Source organism: Rhinopithecus roxellana, chromosome 14, assembly GCF_007565055.1.
Source record: "Rhinopithecus roxellana isolate Shanxi Qingling chromosome 14, ASM756505v1, whole genome shotgun sequence".
NCBI lineage: Eukaryota > Metazoa > Chordata > Mammalia > Primates > Cercopithecidae > Rhinopithecus > Rhinopithecus roxellana.
The window spans coordinates 106,715,131-106,733,998 of NC_044562.1; the positions used below are offsets into that span (position 1 = coordinate 106,715,131).

At 40.5% G+C, this 18,868-nt stretch overlaps 1 protein-coding gene across 1 annotated transcript in view; it reads right to left on the reverse strand.

The window, feature by feature from the left end:
• Positions 1-677: 677 nt before the first annotated feature.
• UPP2 (uridine phosphorylase 2) overlaps positions 678-18,868 on the reverse strand; it is a 32,194-nt gene continuing 14,003 nt past the window's right edge. The window contains exons 5-7 of the mRNA XM_010353355.1: positions 15,006-15,215; positions 12,705-12,851; positions 678-1,897 (exon numbers count right to left, since the gene is read on the reverse strand). Coding sequence (XP_010351657.1) covers positions 1,755-1,897; positions 12,705-12,851; positions 15,006-15,215 — 500 coding nt within the window. The 3' untranslated portion in view covers positions 678-1,754. The remainder of the gene's footprint in view (positions 1,898-12,704; positions 12,852-15,005; positions 15,216-18,868) is intronic.

Genomic DNA, 18,868 nt, shown 5'->3' on the forward strand with positions numbered 1-18,868 from the left:
TTAAGGAGAAAGAATCATCACAGGGATTTCCCAGGTTTCTGGCTTGTGCGAGCGATATGGTTATTGAGGTAGAAAATACCAGTGAGGAAGACACAGACACAAATGCACGCATGCGCACACCTGTGCACACACACATGCACACACACACACCTCGCAGGAGTTGAGAAGATTAACTGTAATTATTTCATTCTTCTCCCTCTCATAGCCTCTCCTCCTCCCTGTATTAAAAAAAAAAAAAAAAAAAAAAAAAAAGGATTGTCCAGGAGCATACAGATAAAAGTTCAAACTGAAGGCTCTCTGAGGTGGCTTCCACTACATGGTCTAAAAAAATATGAAACAAAGTAAAAATCCCATCAGAAAATGATGGCAATACTATTCTAGCTTGCTTTTAGCTCTGATCTTTGAATTTGATGGTCAATTATTGGGATACCCTAAAAACAGCACTTAAAGTGTCTCTAGTGCCAAAAAGAAGTTCACAAACCAATGTACCTCTTGGTGGATTGTTTATCGGTGACAATAAACACCTCTTGTTTATTGTTGTTGCTTAAAAGAGAAAGCCATTCCCCACACAGGAGCAGGCCAGTTCAGACTCAACCAGCCAGGACGTCTTTCCTGCTCCAAGCCTCCATTTGGTCACATGTGACAATGGCTCCAGGAACCAAATAATCTGTACTGTGTTGGAATTAAACTTTATTTGAGCCACAGCCATATAAATATATGTACACCACATTACATACTATACAAGTGTGCCAGTCATCCTCCACCATCCCCCATCCAGTCATTCTAACTCCCAAGTATGTCAAATTGAGAAGAACCCAAGATGCAATCAGTTCACAGAGAGCATGTGCAGCCGGGAGGAGCACCATGGCTCCCAGAGGATCAAACGGGTAGGGCAATAGGCCGGTCTAGACAAGTCACATAAAAGGATTCCTTTAACATCTTGAACTCAAGTCTTAATTCAATTGCTACGAATTTCTTAGCCTATTTGGTTAACATTGAAATGGAATAAAAAATACAGCCTCCTCAAAACACATTTTTTACAAGAAAAAAGTGGCTAGAAGGCAATTTAGTCACTTGTGATTCTGAAGAAAAAGGAAGGCCTTTCTTTGCATTACTGAGAGTTTTCAGTTGAAAGGAAAATGTAATCCAGAGTTGTTATATTCCAAGACAAAACACAAACAGGCATATGTAAATCTTGAATCCTATTTTGTGGTGCATTGAAATTGTGCAGGGGTAAAAAAGAAGTATGGCCATATTTTCCTAATGATAACTTTTCCATATAGACCTACATTTCATTGACACTTTTTTCTGTAAATATTTTTAATGTGGATAATCAGTTTCTGTCACTTGTCCAATACCTAGAAGTGCCTGACAATGTTCTAACATGAATTTCTGGATTGGTTTCAGAAACAGAGTGACTGGTAACTGTATCTGCAAATGGCTGGTCTATTTTGATGTGAGCTTAATTAATGCTGCATATGAAACTCCAAATGTCATAATCCAGGAGTTTTAAAATTTTAATTATTAGACTGATTTTGTTAACTTATAAAATGAAATTTGAATTTAATTTAGTGTATTAAATTCTTTTACAATAAATTCCTTTTTAAGAGAGAAGGATTTCATAAAGTCTTTCCATTATGATTTTACCATGTGGATGAGAACTATATAAAAATGCCACAAATAAAATATGACTTTCACATTACAACTTGAGCTACAAACTTGCAGGGGAGGGTTGGGCTGCCCTGTTAGGACGTCTAGTCACAAAGTCCAAGCCGCCGTGTGATGAAGTTGGAGATTAGGAGCTGAGGCCATTGCTGGTACTCCACAAGGACATCATGAGGCAAGTTGATCTGATCACAGTCAAGTCTGTCGAGAAGTGTCACACAAACCACAGCAGCTAGAAGAGCAATTAGCACAACTGCTGGAATCAATGGGTTCATCTTCTCTATAGAAGCATTAGTCAAACATGCCAGCATCCATAGCACATGTACTTTGTGTATTCCTTTTTTGTAATGTAGACGCAACCTACTGAAACTTCTGGTCTTCAATATAACTCATATTTTTGTGGAATCCACCAAACACTTTATTTAAATAAGTTAACTGAAATGTTGCAAACACTCCTCCTTCCTCTTTTCCTCCACAAATGACTAGATTAAGGCTCAGGAAAGCATCATATTCAAGATAAAGGAGAAAGCTTTGCAATCTGAGACATGCCATCTCCAGTTTTCTATCCTATTTCCAGTTCTTAGAGGAGGGTCTTCTTGCTGGAGGATATAACTAGAGAACTAGCCGTTATTCCCAAGGTGACATTTTACTCCTTGGTGCAATGGTTGAGCTTGCCTGCTGCATTGCAGCCCTAGCTGAAGAGAAAAGTAAATACAGAAGAGATATAGAATGCTGACCTCAGGAAATACCAATAAAGGTGAATACTGGTCCTCATGAAATTTGAGAGGATAAAACATGATATGAAATGCTTAAATGTAAGAAGCAGCACCTTGAAAGAGCAAATATATTAGCATTTGATTTCTAAAGAATGAGAATGAAATCTTATGATAAGAAACTGGAGAAAAAAGAACAAAAGTCTTTTTTAAAAATTGAAACTCATTTTTGAAAAGTTGTCACAAGGGCAGTGTCTTTGGTTTCATCAGCGAGAAGAATTGAGTTCCATATGAATTCTTTATTGTCAGTTTCACATCAAATCTTTGATTTCAAGGAATGTGGTTACTCACATCAAAATCAGTGTTAGCCACTTTGAATTGCTAACAGTGTGATAATCTCCATCTGAATCTGCATCATTTTAAAAAGGATTTCGGTGCATATGTGATTTGATTAGATGTGTCCATATTAACAAACTTGGAAGGCATGGAGAGAGTTGGGCATGAGGGTAATGTTTATTTCTTTGACCTCTCTGCTACTTCAGACTTCTTTATAAGATCTAGATTTGGGAAGAAGTAGTATACTGTAATTATAACAGTACATGCTATCTTACTTTATTTTTAAATGACACATAGTAACTGTATATAATTATGAGGTACAATGTGATGATTTCATGTATGTGCACATTGTGAAATGGTTAAATTAGCCTAATTCACATATCTATCATCTCTTATACTTGCATTTTGTGGTGAAAACTATTCAAATCTACTCTTAGAGATTTTTCAATATACATTATTACGAACTCTCGTCACTATGCTATGCAATAGAGCTCTCAAGCTTAATCCTCCTTGTAACTGAAATTTTGCACCCTTTGACCAGTTTCTCCCCATTCCCCATCCCCCTATACTCTGGTAACCACCATTCTACTCTCTACTTCTATGAGTTTGATTTTTCTAGAATCCACATATAAATAAAATCATATAGTATTTGTCTATCTGTGCCTGGCTTATTTCACTTAACAAAATGACCTCCAAATTCATCCATGTTGTTGCAAATGAGAGAGTTTCCTACTTTTTAAAGGCTAAATAGTATTCCATCATGTATATATACCACATTTTAAAAATCTATTCATCTGTTGACGGACACTTGGTTGATTCTGTATCTTGGCTATTGCGAATAAAGCTGCAACAAACATGGGAGAGCAGGTGTCTCTTTACAGCACACTGATACCAGTTCCTTCAGATATGTACTCAGAGGTGGGATTGCTGGCTCATATGGGAATTCTTAGTTTTTTGAAGAACCATCATACTGTTTTTCATAGTTGATGTACTAATTTACATTCCCATCAACAGTATTCAAGGGTTCTCTTTTCTCCACATCCTGCCAACACTTTTAATCTTTCATCTTTTTTGATTATGGCCATTCTAGCAGGTGTGAAGGTGTGAAGTGACACCTCACCATGGTTTTAATTTGCATTTCCCTGATGACTAGTGAGGTTGAATGTTTTTTGTTTTTTGGTTTTAATATATCTGTTGGCCTTTTGTATGTCTTCTTTTAGAAACTATTCAGATCCTTTGCCCATTTCTTAATTTGTTTTCTTGCTATTGAGTTCCTTGCATATTCTTTATATCACCTTTTATCAGATGTATCAGTTTAGAAATATTTTCTCCATGTGTTTCTCCACATTTCTCTGATCCATGTATATCTTTTTGTTTGATATGTTATTGCTACATGCCAAGCATTTATGATATCACTTAATCCTTTACAGCTGTTCCTTGAGCTAGGTATTATTTTTGTCCCCTTTTGACAGATGATTAAATGAGGGCTTAGAAAAATCAACCGAATGACCCAGTATTACACAGCTAGTCAGAGCCAATCAACTCCTAGCTTCCTAAACTGATGAGAAGAGTTCTCTACCTTCCATCCACTCCTCCCCTGAGCTAGCACATGGTGAACCATGAGGCAATCCTGCCCTATCGGTTAGACTGACCCATTGGTCAGACTGACCCTCTTGTTCAGTGACGTGAAAAGCAATGAAAATATTCAACTTGAGCTGTGTCAAATATTTCATCACCTAGGACCCTATTTATTCAAAACTCAGTCAGTTGTAAAGCAACTTGGCTGTACAGGTAAACGAGCAAATGGAAGAGCTAGAAACTTCCCACAGCTTTTCAAGTTAATGATCAGCAAACCTGTGAAGCCTAACATGGGCTGGCAGTCACACAGAAAAGTTGAAAGTCCTGCTCTAATCCTTCACTTTGGCAGAAGGATAAAAGGAAACCAGTGCTCTATACTTTTTACAGAGTGGGAACCGACTTTACTAAATGTCTTTTCTGGATTTCAAGGGGAATGCCAAAGATAGAAAAGAACAGGTTATAGCAATCTCAGTGGCATTTTCTTGACCCTTGAGAATCCACTAACAAGCAGCGTATAATAATCTTGTCACCTAAAATTACTATTTCCATGAGCAATTAAAAGGGACTAATTACCCAAAACAATTTGCTGAAGTTAAGCCTGACAGCTTTGCTAGCATAATCCTCAAATTAAGCAGGGAGGCTGGCTGCTGGGGAGGAAGAGATACTTAGTGACCCAACTGCCACCAAGGAGATTGTCAATGAACTGACCTGAGGCTAGAATGTTCTGGGAACACACAGACCGGAACATGGAGCTTGATGCACCCTGAGCTGAACTAGGACTGCCCAGTGATTGTCAACCCTTTGGGAACATTTATGACCCCTTTGAAAATCTGATGAAAGTCTTAATTGGAACCTCTTTTTACACAAAAATACACTTCTGCCTATACACAAAATATTTGTGTATAACTTCAGGGGTCCCAGGGCCCCTGAAAATTCACTCATGAATCCTTAGGAATCCATACACTGCTATGGATCACCACTTTAACCCCACCTCTCTGATTCAGAATGAACTTCCAACAAGCATTTCTCATGAACAATGGGCAAAGATAGCAGGGCTGGGCACAAATGCCTATGTGCACAGTAGAAGCCAAACAGGGCTGGTCTTTGGAAAATGGCAAAGCAGAAAAGATTAGCTTTGGAGTTCCCAGCCTGGCCTTTCTTCTACCTCTTCCTGGTTGTGTTCATACCCTCCCCATTGCTCTTCAAGGGTTTGAGTTTATTAAGCAAACACTACCTTTGCTCCCTATATGCCTGGTACGTAAAGCACGGAAAATGTTTTTTAATCAACAACCCAGAGCCTTTGCACTTCCTGTATCTCCGCTGAAACATTAATCTCAGGCTGTTGGCTGCTTATTAAAAACAAGGTGGGGAAAATTTATATTCAAAGGGGCTGGTCAACGGTAAGAGACATAGAAACAATTTGTTCTTCTAGATTGGTGTTTCGCAAAATGTGCTCCACTAGTCTCTTGCATCAGAATCAGAGACACTTAGGCTTTATTTCAGACATACCAAATCAGAATTGGGGATGGGGGTTGGGAAAGGGCAGTGAATCTGCATGAAAAAATCTTCCCAGTTAAATTATTTGTACATTAATATTTGAAAATGACTGCTTTAAAGACTTGAAACTCTATCTCTGAATCATCATTACCACAAATATACATACCTGGACCCCAGTTCTTTGGGTGCCCAAACAATGCTGAATTAAAACCAATTCATTATACCTATGAAGAATTGTCCCATACCTTTTATAAAGGTGCTACCAAAGACACGACACATTATAATATAGCTGATAATTTCATTTAAGTTTAACATTTGGATCAAGATTTTGTGACAAACTGCAAATGTTTTTGTTTAGTAGCTAAATTTTGAGACAGAGTCTTGCTCTGTCGCCCAGGCTGGAGTGCAGTGGCGCAATCTCGACTCAATGCAAGCTCCGCCTCCTGAGTTCACGCCATTCTCCTGCCTCAGCCTCCTGAGTAGCTGGGACTACAGACGCCCACCACCACGCCCGGCTAATTTTTTTTTTTTTATTTTTAGTAGAGAAGGGGTTTCACCATGTTAGCCAGGATGGTCTCAATCTCCTGACCTAGTGATCCGCCCGTCTCAGCCTCCCAAATGCAGTGTTTTCATTTACAGCTTGGCTTCCAGGAAACTCGGAGCTCAATCTAAGTGTTTAAATTAAGTATTGTACTCCTGGATGGCCTCTTTAATACTGATAACTTCTAGCCAGACACAGTGGCTCATGCCTGCAATTCCAGCATTTTGGGAGGCTGAGGCATGAGGACTGATTGAACCCTAGGAGTTTAAGACAGCCTTAGCAACAAAGTGAGACCTAGACTTTGCAAAAACAACAACAACCACAACAACAAACCCACACCCCACACGCACACAAACTAGTGGTTGTATGAACGTGTGGTCCCAGCTACTCTGGAGGCTGAGGTGGGAAGATGGCTTTAGCCCAAGAGGTGGAGGCTGCAGTGAGCTGTGCTCATACCACTGTGCTCCAACCTGAGTTACAGACAGAGACCTTGTCTCAAAACATAAAAATAAAAAAAGGATACCTTCCTATCTATTCCCTTAAATAAATGCCTCCTATTTATTTTTTTACCTCTGTTTAAATTATATTATTATGCATTCCTCTTTCATTGAAAGCTGCCACAAACGCTTTTTCAAATAGAGGCAGTACAGGTCATCTTTCAATAGATGAATACAGTACTTTTTTGCACCTTATGGAATAGTGAAGAGAGTGGTGATCAGGAGACAGGAGATCTCTATTCTAGTTCATCTCTGTTTTAGTCTATCTGTTTCCTCAGGGAGGTCAGTTACACTCTCTAGACCTCATTTCATCCTCTGAGCAAGGAGCAGGTTAGATCTCAGAGGCTTCCTGCAAGTCTACATCCTCAGCTTACATGCCTCACATGATTTGGTTAGTTCAAAAAACTGCTGTCTTCTCCAGGAGGTCCAGAGGTAACCTCGAGGACTTGGGCTCTGCCAGATGTGGGACCCTTAACCAGAGATGCGGCAGGATAGGCAGAGGATGGAGCCTTGAGCACTTACTGGAGGTGGGGGTGGGAGGCTCACCAGGGGAATCCAGATGGCCTCCCTGGGGTCAGAGCAGGGGAGAGGAGGGCCACAGATAATGACAGCCACAGATAGGGTGGAATCAATGGCCCTAAATGATCTCTAATGTGTGAGTTGTTGGCAGTGGGGAGGGAAGAGTGGAATAGAGGCTAGGAGGGTGGAATTAAAATGAATGAAACAAAGCTATAGACACTGACCTTGATTAAAATATGTGAAAACAAAGCAAAAAGAAACATTTTTTAAAAATCTTGTCCCTGTAAAAGTAATAAATGAATTATGTACCATTTATACCTGATTTTCCAGCTACAGTGACTGATTTTCTTGGCAAAATAAGGGCTCTGCATACTAGTAAATAAGTATCTGCTTAATGTTTTATTTGATCCCATCACTAAGTCAATTGATATGTGCTCAGCCCTTAGGGTTTGCTTGTAGCAGTGGTGCAACTATCTGCTCACGACACTTAAAATGGAAAAATCTGCATTGACTTTTAGTGGTGCATATTTTGGCTCTTCTGTCCAGAGACTGTGACCGTGTTGTCTCCACAGGGAGGCTGCTGGCAAGAAATGGCAGGCAGACAGGGTGCAAAGGGGCCTGAGTCAGCAGAGCTGGGTTTGAAGTCCAGCTCACCTGTTTCCCAGCTCTGAGAAGGTGGGAAGGTTATTTAACCTTCCTGAGCTACCGTCTATTTTTCTCTTGTAAAGGTGAAGAGCACTGCAATTGGTTGCCTTGTACCCTGGCCTAAGGATTTTTCAAAATCTGGATTTATCTCCATTTTAGGGTTAAGAAATACTCTAGCTCCAAACCGATTATAACCTTTAATCCTTGTAGTATCTTTTTACCTTTATCAATGATCCTCATGTAGTTCTCAGAGTCCAATATCCTTCATTGTTGGGAACAGCAGAAGAATATAAATATGGAATTAAAGTCAAGATTCTGCTCCCTCTCATTGAACTGTATTAAGATAATATTATAAAGACTAAATATTTCCCTAAGTTACCAGTGTCTATCCAAGGAAATAACACTGAATTCTTTAAAGAAAAGCCACTGTGAGTGCTGCAAACAACTAGACATAGAAGAGGATTTAAGCAGAACCTAAGCTTAGACAAATATTAGGCTTCATATATTGTCATGCAAGCCTGTGTCAAAAGGCAACACTGTCTTTAAAACATGAATGCAAGTTAAACATACTTATCACAAGTTCATAGTACAAGAGGATTATCATCTTTAACCAGAATGTTTGGGGCTCAATTAAAGTAGATTTTGCTTTAAGAGAGACACGGATATGTGCATATTATAAAATGACAGGAGAATGCATTTATTGAGCATTACACAGAGCTTCCATTGTACAGGTTTACCTTATGCTGAAAATTTAGCCTTGGAATAATTGAGTGAATTCCACTATTTCCCTTCACCTGAATCTTTGTTAAAACAGCATTGGATTCCCAACTCTCTTTTCTAAGATAATGAGATCAGGATAGCAGCAGTGACTTATGGGTATCAGTGGCCTTATTATAGGTAGTTTGTCCACCTATCAAATATTGAAAAACCCAGAGGTTGTAGATCTAGCAAAATAAATATTTGTATAGACCTTGGAGCAAAGGGAGGCTTGACTTTAAGGCTTTACTTCCTCTTTTGTGGACAGTTAGGAGATACTCCCAAGTCTTTTAGACAATTCTAAGCCACTTATATGGCTGGGGAATGAAGGTTAACGTTTGCAATGGGCATTTTCCACGGTGAGAAAGAGTCTAGCGGCCCTTTTTCTTTTTCATTCATTCACTCGTTCAGTAAATATTGAAAGCCCATATGGCAGGCATTATTCTAAGTACTGGGGATACAGCAATGACAAACAAGGTCCCTGTTCTTATGGCACTTATATTCTAATGGAGAGAAATAATCAATGTAGGCCTTCACACATTAATATGCATGAAATAATATATAAGTTAATTTACAAACAGACTGGAAATATAGTCAGTAGTGGTAAATGTGATGCAGATAAATGAAATAGAATGACACCATTGTGAGTGAGTGAGTATAGGTAGTCATGCAAGACTTTTTTGAGGTGGTGAGATTTAGGGTGAGATGTGTAATACTAACGGCAAAGATAAGTGGTAATCCACATGGACCCAAGGCTTCCTTGTGCTAAATAGATATAGAAAGATCTGTTTCTGCAATGGTCCAAATTCTGAGTAATTCATCTAAATTAGTACAGTGGTTCTCTAGAAGACCCTTGTTTATGTAAAAAATTGTTATTTATAAGCCATCACCTTAGTATGAATTCAGATTGGTTATCCAGTCATCTGGTAGTACTAAAGGAACAGAAGAGGTCTCAGAAGGCTGTCTGGTGAAACAGGATACGGTGGGCCATAACTAACAGTGGCAGGGAGGGGGTTGCAGAGACATGCCTATGGACCCTGGGCTCTTAGTGCCAGGTGAAATCTTTTTTTCCATATTGCTTACCATTGGATGCCCTCTCTAACTTCCTCTGTTTCAGCAGCTGTCCGTTAATGCATTCTCAGCCCTTCTCCAAGCAAGCTTTTCTGGCTCACACAAAGTGTGTTATAAATGGGTTAAAATCAGAAGGTGCCAGGTGCCAGCTTCCAAGTTTCAGTGTTACAGGAACAGGATGTTATGAAGTAGTAATGAAAGAAGAGAATATGATAGCATCCTATGTATGGGGTTTTCGTCTCTATACTTGGTGGCTGATCTTCCAAGGGACAGCATACCAGGAATCCACCTTTTAAAACAGTAGTATCTGAGGGAACTAAAGAGCCCCTGGCACCATGAAGACATTCAGAGAGAAATACTCCCAAGAACTACAGAGTTGCAGATGCAGCCTTTAGTGTGAATGTTGGCAGTCTAGAAAGGGTCTACTCCATGAAAGGCTGCAGCAGTGGCCTGGGAGAGAGCTATTTGCAGGTGAAAATCAGCTACCAGCAGGTCCAGCAGCAGCATAAGAAAGAAAATGCAGTGGGGGCCGGTAACTACAGAAATGTAGAGAAGAAAGTATCCAGGAGGGAAACCTGCAGGTAGCAGAGAGAGCAAGGTCACAAAGATTTGCAGCAAGGACAGAAAGGCTCTTCGAATAACTTCACTTAGGTTTCTGCAACATCCTAAAGAGAGAAAGAAAGACTGAGTCCAGAGTCCACAAGCCTAGAACTCTTCTTGGCTGCCAATTGGTGCCTCTTAAAAAAGAACTGCTGGTCATCACCCAGTTTTCACAAAGGCAACATGTTGATATCTCGGCATTTTATATTTAACTATTAACAAAGTGGTTAACAGATTATGTTACACTTACATATTAGGTGGAGACATGACTCAAGTGATCACTTGTTTATATAATAAATAAATGTGAGGAGGCATTTCCTAGAGCAGAAACATCTGAATCCAGGTGTCCCTGCAGGCTGTGTGGGGTGCTGCTTTCCCACTGTCACTAACTTGTAGAGAGAAAAGCAGATGCTCTTGTTCTCTAAAAGAGGGTATTAGCAATGACCTTCAAAAGAGTACAAAGATAGCCTGGGCGTGATAGCTCACTCCTGTAATCCCAGTACTTTGGAAGGCCGAGGCAGGCGGATCACTTGACATCAGGATTTCAAGACCAGCCTGGCTAACATGGTGAAACCCTGTCTCTACCAAAAATATAAAAGTTAGCTGGGCATGGTGGCACAAGCTTGTAATTCCAGCTATTCGGGAGGCTGAGGCAGGAGAATCACTTGAACCCAGGAGACAAAGGTTGCTGTGAGCTGAGATCACACCACTATACTCAGCCTGCACAACAGAGGGAGACTGTCTCAAAAAAAAAAAAAAAAAAAAAGTACAAAAATGCATTGTGTGTTCTTCCCACATTTTTACCAAAAATTTACATGTGCATATATTCTGACAGGTGCAAGTAGTTAAGGATAGTAGTTCGACAATTAATCTCCTTACAACTACAGCTTTTTTGTAAAACGCATTCTTAGAAATATGACCACATATATTCTGTTTGTAATGTGTAGATTAAAAATGATTGGCTATAAGGACAAGTATTACAAGTCAAATTCCACTTATGATAAAAATGAAGCTTTATTGTGCTGTAATTCTTTACTTCTTTGAAGCCTTCCTCTCTGCATATCAGGATGTGACACTTCCCTGGTGTATTGCCAACTTCATGAGCCACTCCTCCTTGGTCTCTCCCATCTCCCTTAACTTTTAATGTTTAAGCAAGGACCTCTTGTCATCTGTGTCTAGACTCACTGTTCGTTATCTTATCCATTGCATAGCTTTAAATGCCATCTATATGCTCTCAACTTAGAATTTTACGTCTCCAGTCCAAACGACCCACCTAAACTCCAGATTCATAAATTCACCTGCTTCCTTGGCCTCCATTTTGATGTCTACTACCCCAACATCTTCACCCTAATTTTTTCTATCCCAGTTATACAACCTCATGCTTCCAGTAGTTTAGGTCATAAACATGGGAGTCGCTTTTAACTCCTGCCATTCTCCCCAAATTTACATCAAGTCATCAGCAAATGTTGCTGGGTTTGTCTTCAAAATGTTTCTACAATCTGACTACTTCTCACTACCTCCGCTGCTATCACTTTGTCCATCAACTCTCACTAGACTACTGCATTCGCCCTCTCGTTCTTCTCCCTGCTTCTGCCCTTGACCCCATTCAGGTCTTCCCAGCTCAGCAGCCACCATGATTCTGTTAACACACAGGTCAGATCCAGCCACCTCTTTATTCAAAGCTCTCCATTTCACCTAGAGTTCTCACAGTGTCCTATACAATCTGTGTACCTTCCCTCTCTCCTACCATTCTCCACCACTGCCTCTCCCCTCCTGATCTCTTCCCTCTTCCTCCAATTCTCCCTGAGTGCTCCTGCCTGTGGCCTTGGATTTGCATTGATCCGAATGCTCTTCCCCCAGATATCCATGTGGCACATTCTCCTCCCATCCTTCCTTGACCATGCAATTTAAAATTATGACTGATGGACTATTTTAGGAATTTTTTTTGTATCTTGTCTCGATAAATTCAGTTGTAAAAGAAACTACTAGCCACTACCAGGATGAAGGAAACCGAACTTGCTGTTGAGTCCTGAATATGTCACCAACTAGCTGTTGACCTTGGGCAACTTGATTTTGACCCCTGAGGTTTAGTTTCCTTATTTGCATAATAGGAATAACATCCTGGCCACTCACAAGATATTATGAGATAATGTACATTATATACAATTACAAGCCATGCATTCAGCCCAAGGTAATATATAGCTGGACCCCTTTTTCTTCTCCTAAAGTGTAAAAGTAGCTGCATGAAAGAGGAGAATTTGACCTAAGCATTCATGAAAAGCTTACCTTTTAGACCACAGAGTCCACACATGGCTGCCAACACTGTAGATTCCATTTCAATATTCCTGACACCAGCTTTATATGCTCTCTTCAAGTAATCTAACTTTTTTTCTCTGGAAAAGGAGCACAGTGCTCCATCTAGTCGGCCTTGGCCTGAAAGGGAGGGGAGAACATTTAGTGACGATGTCCCACCCCACTGGCAGTGGCGTCACAAGAGGCTTACTGTTGGCTGGAGCCCTCCGCAGCTGTCTCTAACTCTGCAGTGTGCTTCCCATGTAGGATAAACTGAACTGTGTGACTCTTCCTACCAGAGGACCATGGAACGAGGCTGTCCCTGGCTCAGGAGTCTCATATGTAGGAAGAAGCGTCCATGGCCGAGGGCCTCAATTCTGGGGTCAGTCACTGCTGAGTGGCTACCGTAGCCAGCACTGTGCCCAGGCAAATCAGGAAGCGGCTTGTTGCTGTGAGAGCTACCCTTTGAGGAAAATCTCAGGTTGCTCCAATGACTGGGGAATGGCCCGGGGATGGGTGCTGGGAGAAAAAAAGAGGCTTCAATGACACTAAGCTACTTGAGGATCAGGACAGTGTTTGCACATTGCGCCTCTCCTTATGCCCTTTGCGACACTGTCCGCCTTCCCCCTTTCCGCACACCTCTCAGGCTGTATGCCACCCCTTGTGATCATGTTTTCCTTTCCAGGCTGCTCCCAGTGTTCATTCATCACTGAATTTCACCTGTATCCACCAGTGCAGGCAAAAGCAAGAAAAGGAAAGTCTGATGTCATTACTCCTCCTGTACCCTGTGCACACCCAGAAATAGACCTTCTAATGCCTCCCCATTCCTGAAAAGGCCTGGATTCAAGCAAATGGGCTAATAGCACGCTGTTGCCATCCATGATTTTCACAATCCCCTTTTTGGTGCTCTTTCCTCTCTTTTTCTCCCTTTCCTCTAAGTCTTTCATGCTACTTTCACCCCTGGCAGTCTGTTTCCCCTTGTTCCTTCTCTTCTCATTAGAGCTGCCTGCCGACACCTCTGACAGAGTGCGATTTAAGCTGATTCAAACAAGACCTCGCAGAAGCCACGCGGGTAATGCCGACGCAAGTGTCTGGTCGGAGGGGAGCAGCCTCACCCCAGCCTCAGCAAATGTAGCCCCAGATGTGGGCCAGAGCTTGCCAAGGCTGCCATGCATATATTCCACATTTTTAAATGTTAGTTCTTTCAAAAAGCCAGAAATGTGAATGTTCATATAACATCTCCAGATATTGTAAATGTTGCCAAAATAATTCACATTTTAAAAAATACTGTGCAGACCAAAAGAAACATTGACTTTAACAAGCTGCCATTTGCAAACTCTGCTTAACATATCAGTGAGTGACCCTCGAGATAGAGGGACTGTGAGTCAGTGGGGCTTGAACAGAGGGTCTCAGCCCTTTCAGACCCCAACAGCCCTCCTATTTTACAACAACTATATGGTAAAACCACCTTTACTAACTGGAAGTAAAATGTATAGATAATATGACCTATCTCCAAACATAATTTCTTAAAATTCAATATAGTATTTTAAGTTTGATCCAAAGGGAAAATAAAAATAATTTATAATGAAATAGTATGGATTTTGAAAAGAATATAACTATACTGCCAGATTTTCAGAATGCCCTTCAAGGCATGGTACCAACTCTATGTAGATTCTTTCTTCTGGGACGAGAAAAGTCGGGGGTCTGTCTTTGAAGGTTTCTTCCTCTGGGCCTTTCATCCCTAGTAGCAAGCGCTGCTCCATAGCAGTCACCTTCCATTTGTCTCTAAACTTGGTCTGGGGACCCCTTACTCATGGCTGAGAGACAAAGCCCCACTCAGATCACACCATCCAGTGGGATTTATACCTCCTCCCCAAGCATTTCTCCCCATTTTCTGGCCCACTCTTTCCTGGGGACAGAATCCCTTTTAAGGTACAGACGAATGGCAGAAACACAGAATCGGTATACTTCCCTTCTCTTAGAGCTGCTAATCTAAGTTAAAGGCATAAACAGAGATAAGATTTTGTGAACATCACTAATTGCATTTTAGTGTTCAATTTGTTCTTGGAGGATTAAATTCACCCTCAATATAAATTCATTCTGGGTGTTTCTCTGCTGCTCGTTATGTCCTTGTGTTTTTATGCTTTAGTAAGTAAAAAAAGGCTGTTTCAGTTCCTTTTTAATCCACAAATATTAATTTTCTAAAGTAGAGCTTTTAATATAAATTATGGGTTTGAATAACAAAGAGTTGCTGGCATTTTTCTGTTGCCTTCCCAGTTTATAAATTGTTCTCACCTTCATAAAAATCATAGGTACACATTGTATGTCCAATGAGGGTTCGGAAGTTGGGGATTTCTTTGCTACAGTTGAACAGTTCTTCAGATAGTTCCTTGTGAAGTTCAGTACTTCGGGTGACGATGTTGTCCAAAATGACCTGTTCAAACCGGGGCTTAAAGAAGGAGTCTACAGCTATATCCGTTATTACAACAGTCCCTGGTGCAATCCCTGCAATGTGGTAATAAATGATTACAGAAGAATATCATTTAGAGTTTACTTTTGACACATAGCATATGTAACCAATTCTGCGAACATTAATGCTAGCTGCTAATGAGTCTCCTTGTTTTCAACTTTAAAATAATTTTCTTCTCCCAGTGCAATTAAATAACATTCAGAAGAGGCATTTACATTTGTTGTCTTTCCAAATGCACATTTACAATGTGATGGGGTTTAGATTTCAAGACAAACATGACTCTTGGACGTGCAAATTAGTGCCAGCCTTTGGGCTCAAATCTGAATAAATTAGGTCAGGAAAAAAATAAATAAGCCTGCCAGCAAGTAGCTTTCATAAAGTGATGTGACTTCTTAATATTTAATCTTCTCTGTGACTTCTTGATTACTGTAATTTCTTTGCATCTCTATCCTCTTTTACTTCTGATTCTTGTCACATTTGTTCCCTCCCCGACTCCATGTAAATCAGGCCTCTTGGCTGACCTTCCATGGCTACAAAGTCTGGGATGCTCAAGGGACTTGGGCTTACTTAAGAAACTGTTTTCTGTCAACAGTTAGTCTCCCTGCCTGGCATGCCCTCTCATCCTCCCCCCACCTTTTCGTCACACACCAAGTCACTCTTCAGGTGTCAGCTTAATTTACTTCCTGAAAAAGGTCTGAATCCACAGAAGGGAAGCAAACAAATGAAAAAATTAAAAGGCAACACAGATAGGTTACACTAAATTTCCCCAGGCCCAGTTTTGACCCAGCTTCTGACCCAGTCTCATTTCTATTTAGAGCCTGAATAAGAAGATATATCTTCATATATGCCCTAGACTCTCTCTGTCCTAACAATTTTTATAATTATCCATTTGTTTATTTTTTTCTCTGATAGAACATAAACTCTATAAAGGCAAGAACTGTGTCTGTTCACTGCTCTCTCCTGGTCTAGCTCTGTGCCTGCCACATTATAGGTACTCAATAGCAATTTGTCGAATGAGTGAATGTTTTCACAAAGATGCCATAGATTATAGCTCTGCAAGCCTATGGTTCATAAACCAAATCCTGTCTTTGTAAATAAAGTTTTATTATCACACAGCCACACCCATTTATTTACATATTGTCTATAGTTGCTTTTGAAAGAGATCAAATGAAAAGACTAAAAGGCAGAAATGAAGTCCACAGGCAAACAGCCCGGGCGGCGCCCTGAGCCTAAAGATCGACCCTGGACCTAACCAAGTAGGTTATCTATAGATTCCAGACGTTGTAAGGACAAGTGTTGTGAAAGTCCCTGTCCTGCTCTGTTCTGTTCTAATTACCGGTGTCTGCCATATATCTCAGTCCTGGGCCCAGTACAAACACATTCCTCTATTTGTCTCAACTTCCTGAGCCCAACACAAACACATCCCCCCATATATCTCAGAAACACCACCTAGAGAGCCCCCGATAAGGTCACAACCATTTGTAGTTTTACTAAATGCACGGGAACAAATAGAAAACTGTTAAATGTATAACTTAAAATATTAACCAATTGTGATGCTGCGACCAAAAGAATTCCTTTGTTCCTCTGTAACCTTACATATCCTGTATACATCGGGCTATGAAAAGCGGGCACATGCATCGTTCGAGGCCCTCTTGTATGTTGTGGAACGGAGGGACCAAGTTCGAACTTGCAGTAAAGATCCTTGCCGCTTGGCTTTGACTCTGGACTCTGGTGGTCTTCTTTGGGGAATAAATGGTCTGGGCATAACACTTTCAAGCTCTAGTGGCAGAGTTGAGAAGTTGCAATAGAAATCACACAGTCAGCAAATCCTAAAATATTTACTATCTTGTCCTTTACAGAAAAAGCTTGACAATCCCTGCTGTAGAGTATAGCCTTATCCTTCAGGGTGGCATAAATTTTGATATTGATCAAAGTAGACTTAATTACAAAATGCTTTAGAAGATCCAACTAGAGACCCAAGGTGGCCACTGATAATAGATCCTTATGGGGTGAAATACTTTTTATTTTTTTTATTTTTTATTTATTTATTTATTTATTTTGAGATGGGGTTTTGCTCTGTCACCCAGGCTGTAATGTAGTGGGGTGATCTCAGCTCACTACAGTCTCTGCCTCCCGGGTTCAAGCAATCCTCTTGCCTCAGCCTCCAGAGTAGCTAGGACTATAGGCACACACCACTACACCTAATTTTTTGTATTTTTAGTAGAGATTTCACTATGTTGGCCAGGCTGCTCTCAAACTCCTGGCCTCAAGTGATCCACTGCCTCGGCCTCCCAAAGTGTGGGATTATAGGTGTGAGCCACCGTGCCCGATCAGATACTTTTTAAACAATCCAAGTAAGTGGCTCCTTGAATTGTTCACAATGTCCTAAGAAAGTGATTGAGAGGGAAGTTGAAAGCGTATACATAAAAATGATGTTGTTTATATGCCATCCTGATATTTAAATGTGTTAGTGTATTATGTCATGGTTGAGGTTTCTCAAAGGTCAACGTACTATTTGAGTACTTTATGCTTATCAAGTTGTGTTGGCTCATGTAGGGATCATGTGAGCAACATAATACCATGTACATCTTTCATCTCCAAATGCAAAACTGCTTAAAACAAAATAAGCAAATACAATTTTTTGATAAGCTAAGAGTTCTTAATGAGGATAAAACTTCAACATGAAGGTGTCTACAGCACAGTGGGTTAATTTGCCACCATCCATGGACCTTCATTGTGTGCTGTATGTATCATGTTGCCATGAAATAAAAGACCATTATCAAGAGCTGGATGGTCATCGGAGCACCTTGCCCATGCTGGTGTTCATTAATATCAAGTGGTAACTGTAGCAGTCAGGACTTTATAATGCATGAATGTGAGCTATGAAGGCAGATCCTTGTAACCCACAACCCAAGAATTATGAGCAACTTTAAGAGGTATGTTATCTGAAATTCATGTCCAAATGAGTAGTTCCCTACTACTGATTATTTGGGGTATTGCATAAACTACAATCTAGAAGGATGCCTGATCTAACACTTATTGCTAACACTCTGCTTCTCTCTCTGGATGGATATCCACAAAGGTCTTACTTTCTCCCAGATGTAAGGGCCTTGGCTGGACTTTATTCCTGGACCACGGCTGTGGAAAGGCCACCATCTTTTCCAACGTGTATGATTTCTAGTGAAGCATGGTTCAGCCATGGTGGCTTTGTGATGTTGAACACAACACTTCTCCAGCTATTTGTGTGAGGATTTCTGACATCCCTTTTTGCTCCATAAATGTCTAATTCTACAACCATTTCTCTTCCCAAATCTCAGCCCTTTTTATAATGTCCATTCAGTTCTATCACCCTGTCAACCGAACTTCTCCATTTACCGTGTGCAGTCTGTATTTGCATTTTGGTGACATGGTAAAATCATACCCTGACAAGATGTGCTCCTTAAGAAAAAGTTGAAGAAGAAGACGTTTCCTCAAAACTTCATCACAACACATTCTGGAAGCAAAAACAAGGCCTCTTTACAGCTGCCTGAGAAGCCAAAGAAGAAGGGAGGTCAGGAGGCTCTGTGAAAACTTTAGGAAGCATCACTTAAGCCTTCCCTGAAAGCCTGGCCTGGTTTCTTTCTGGTGTACTGATGAGGAAAAGATACAGCCAATAGAGGTGATGTAGTAACTGATGTGGGCAAAAAGC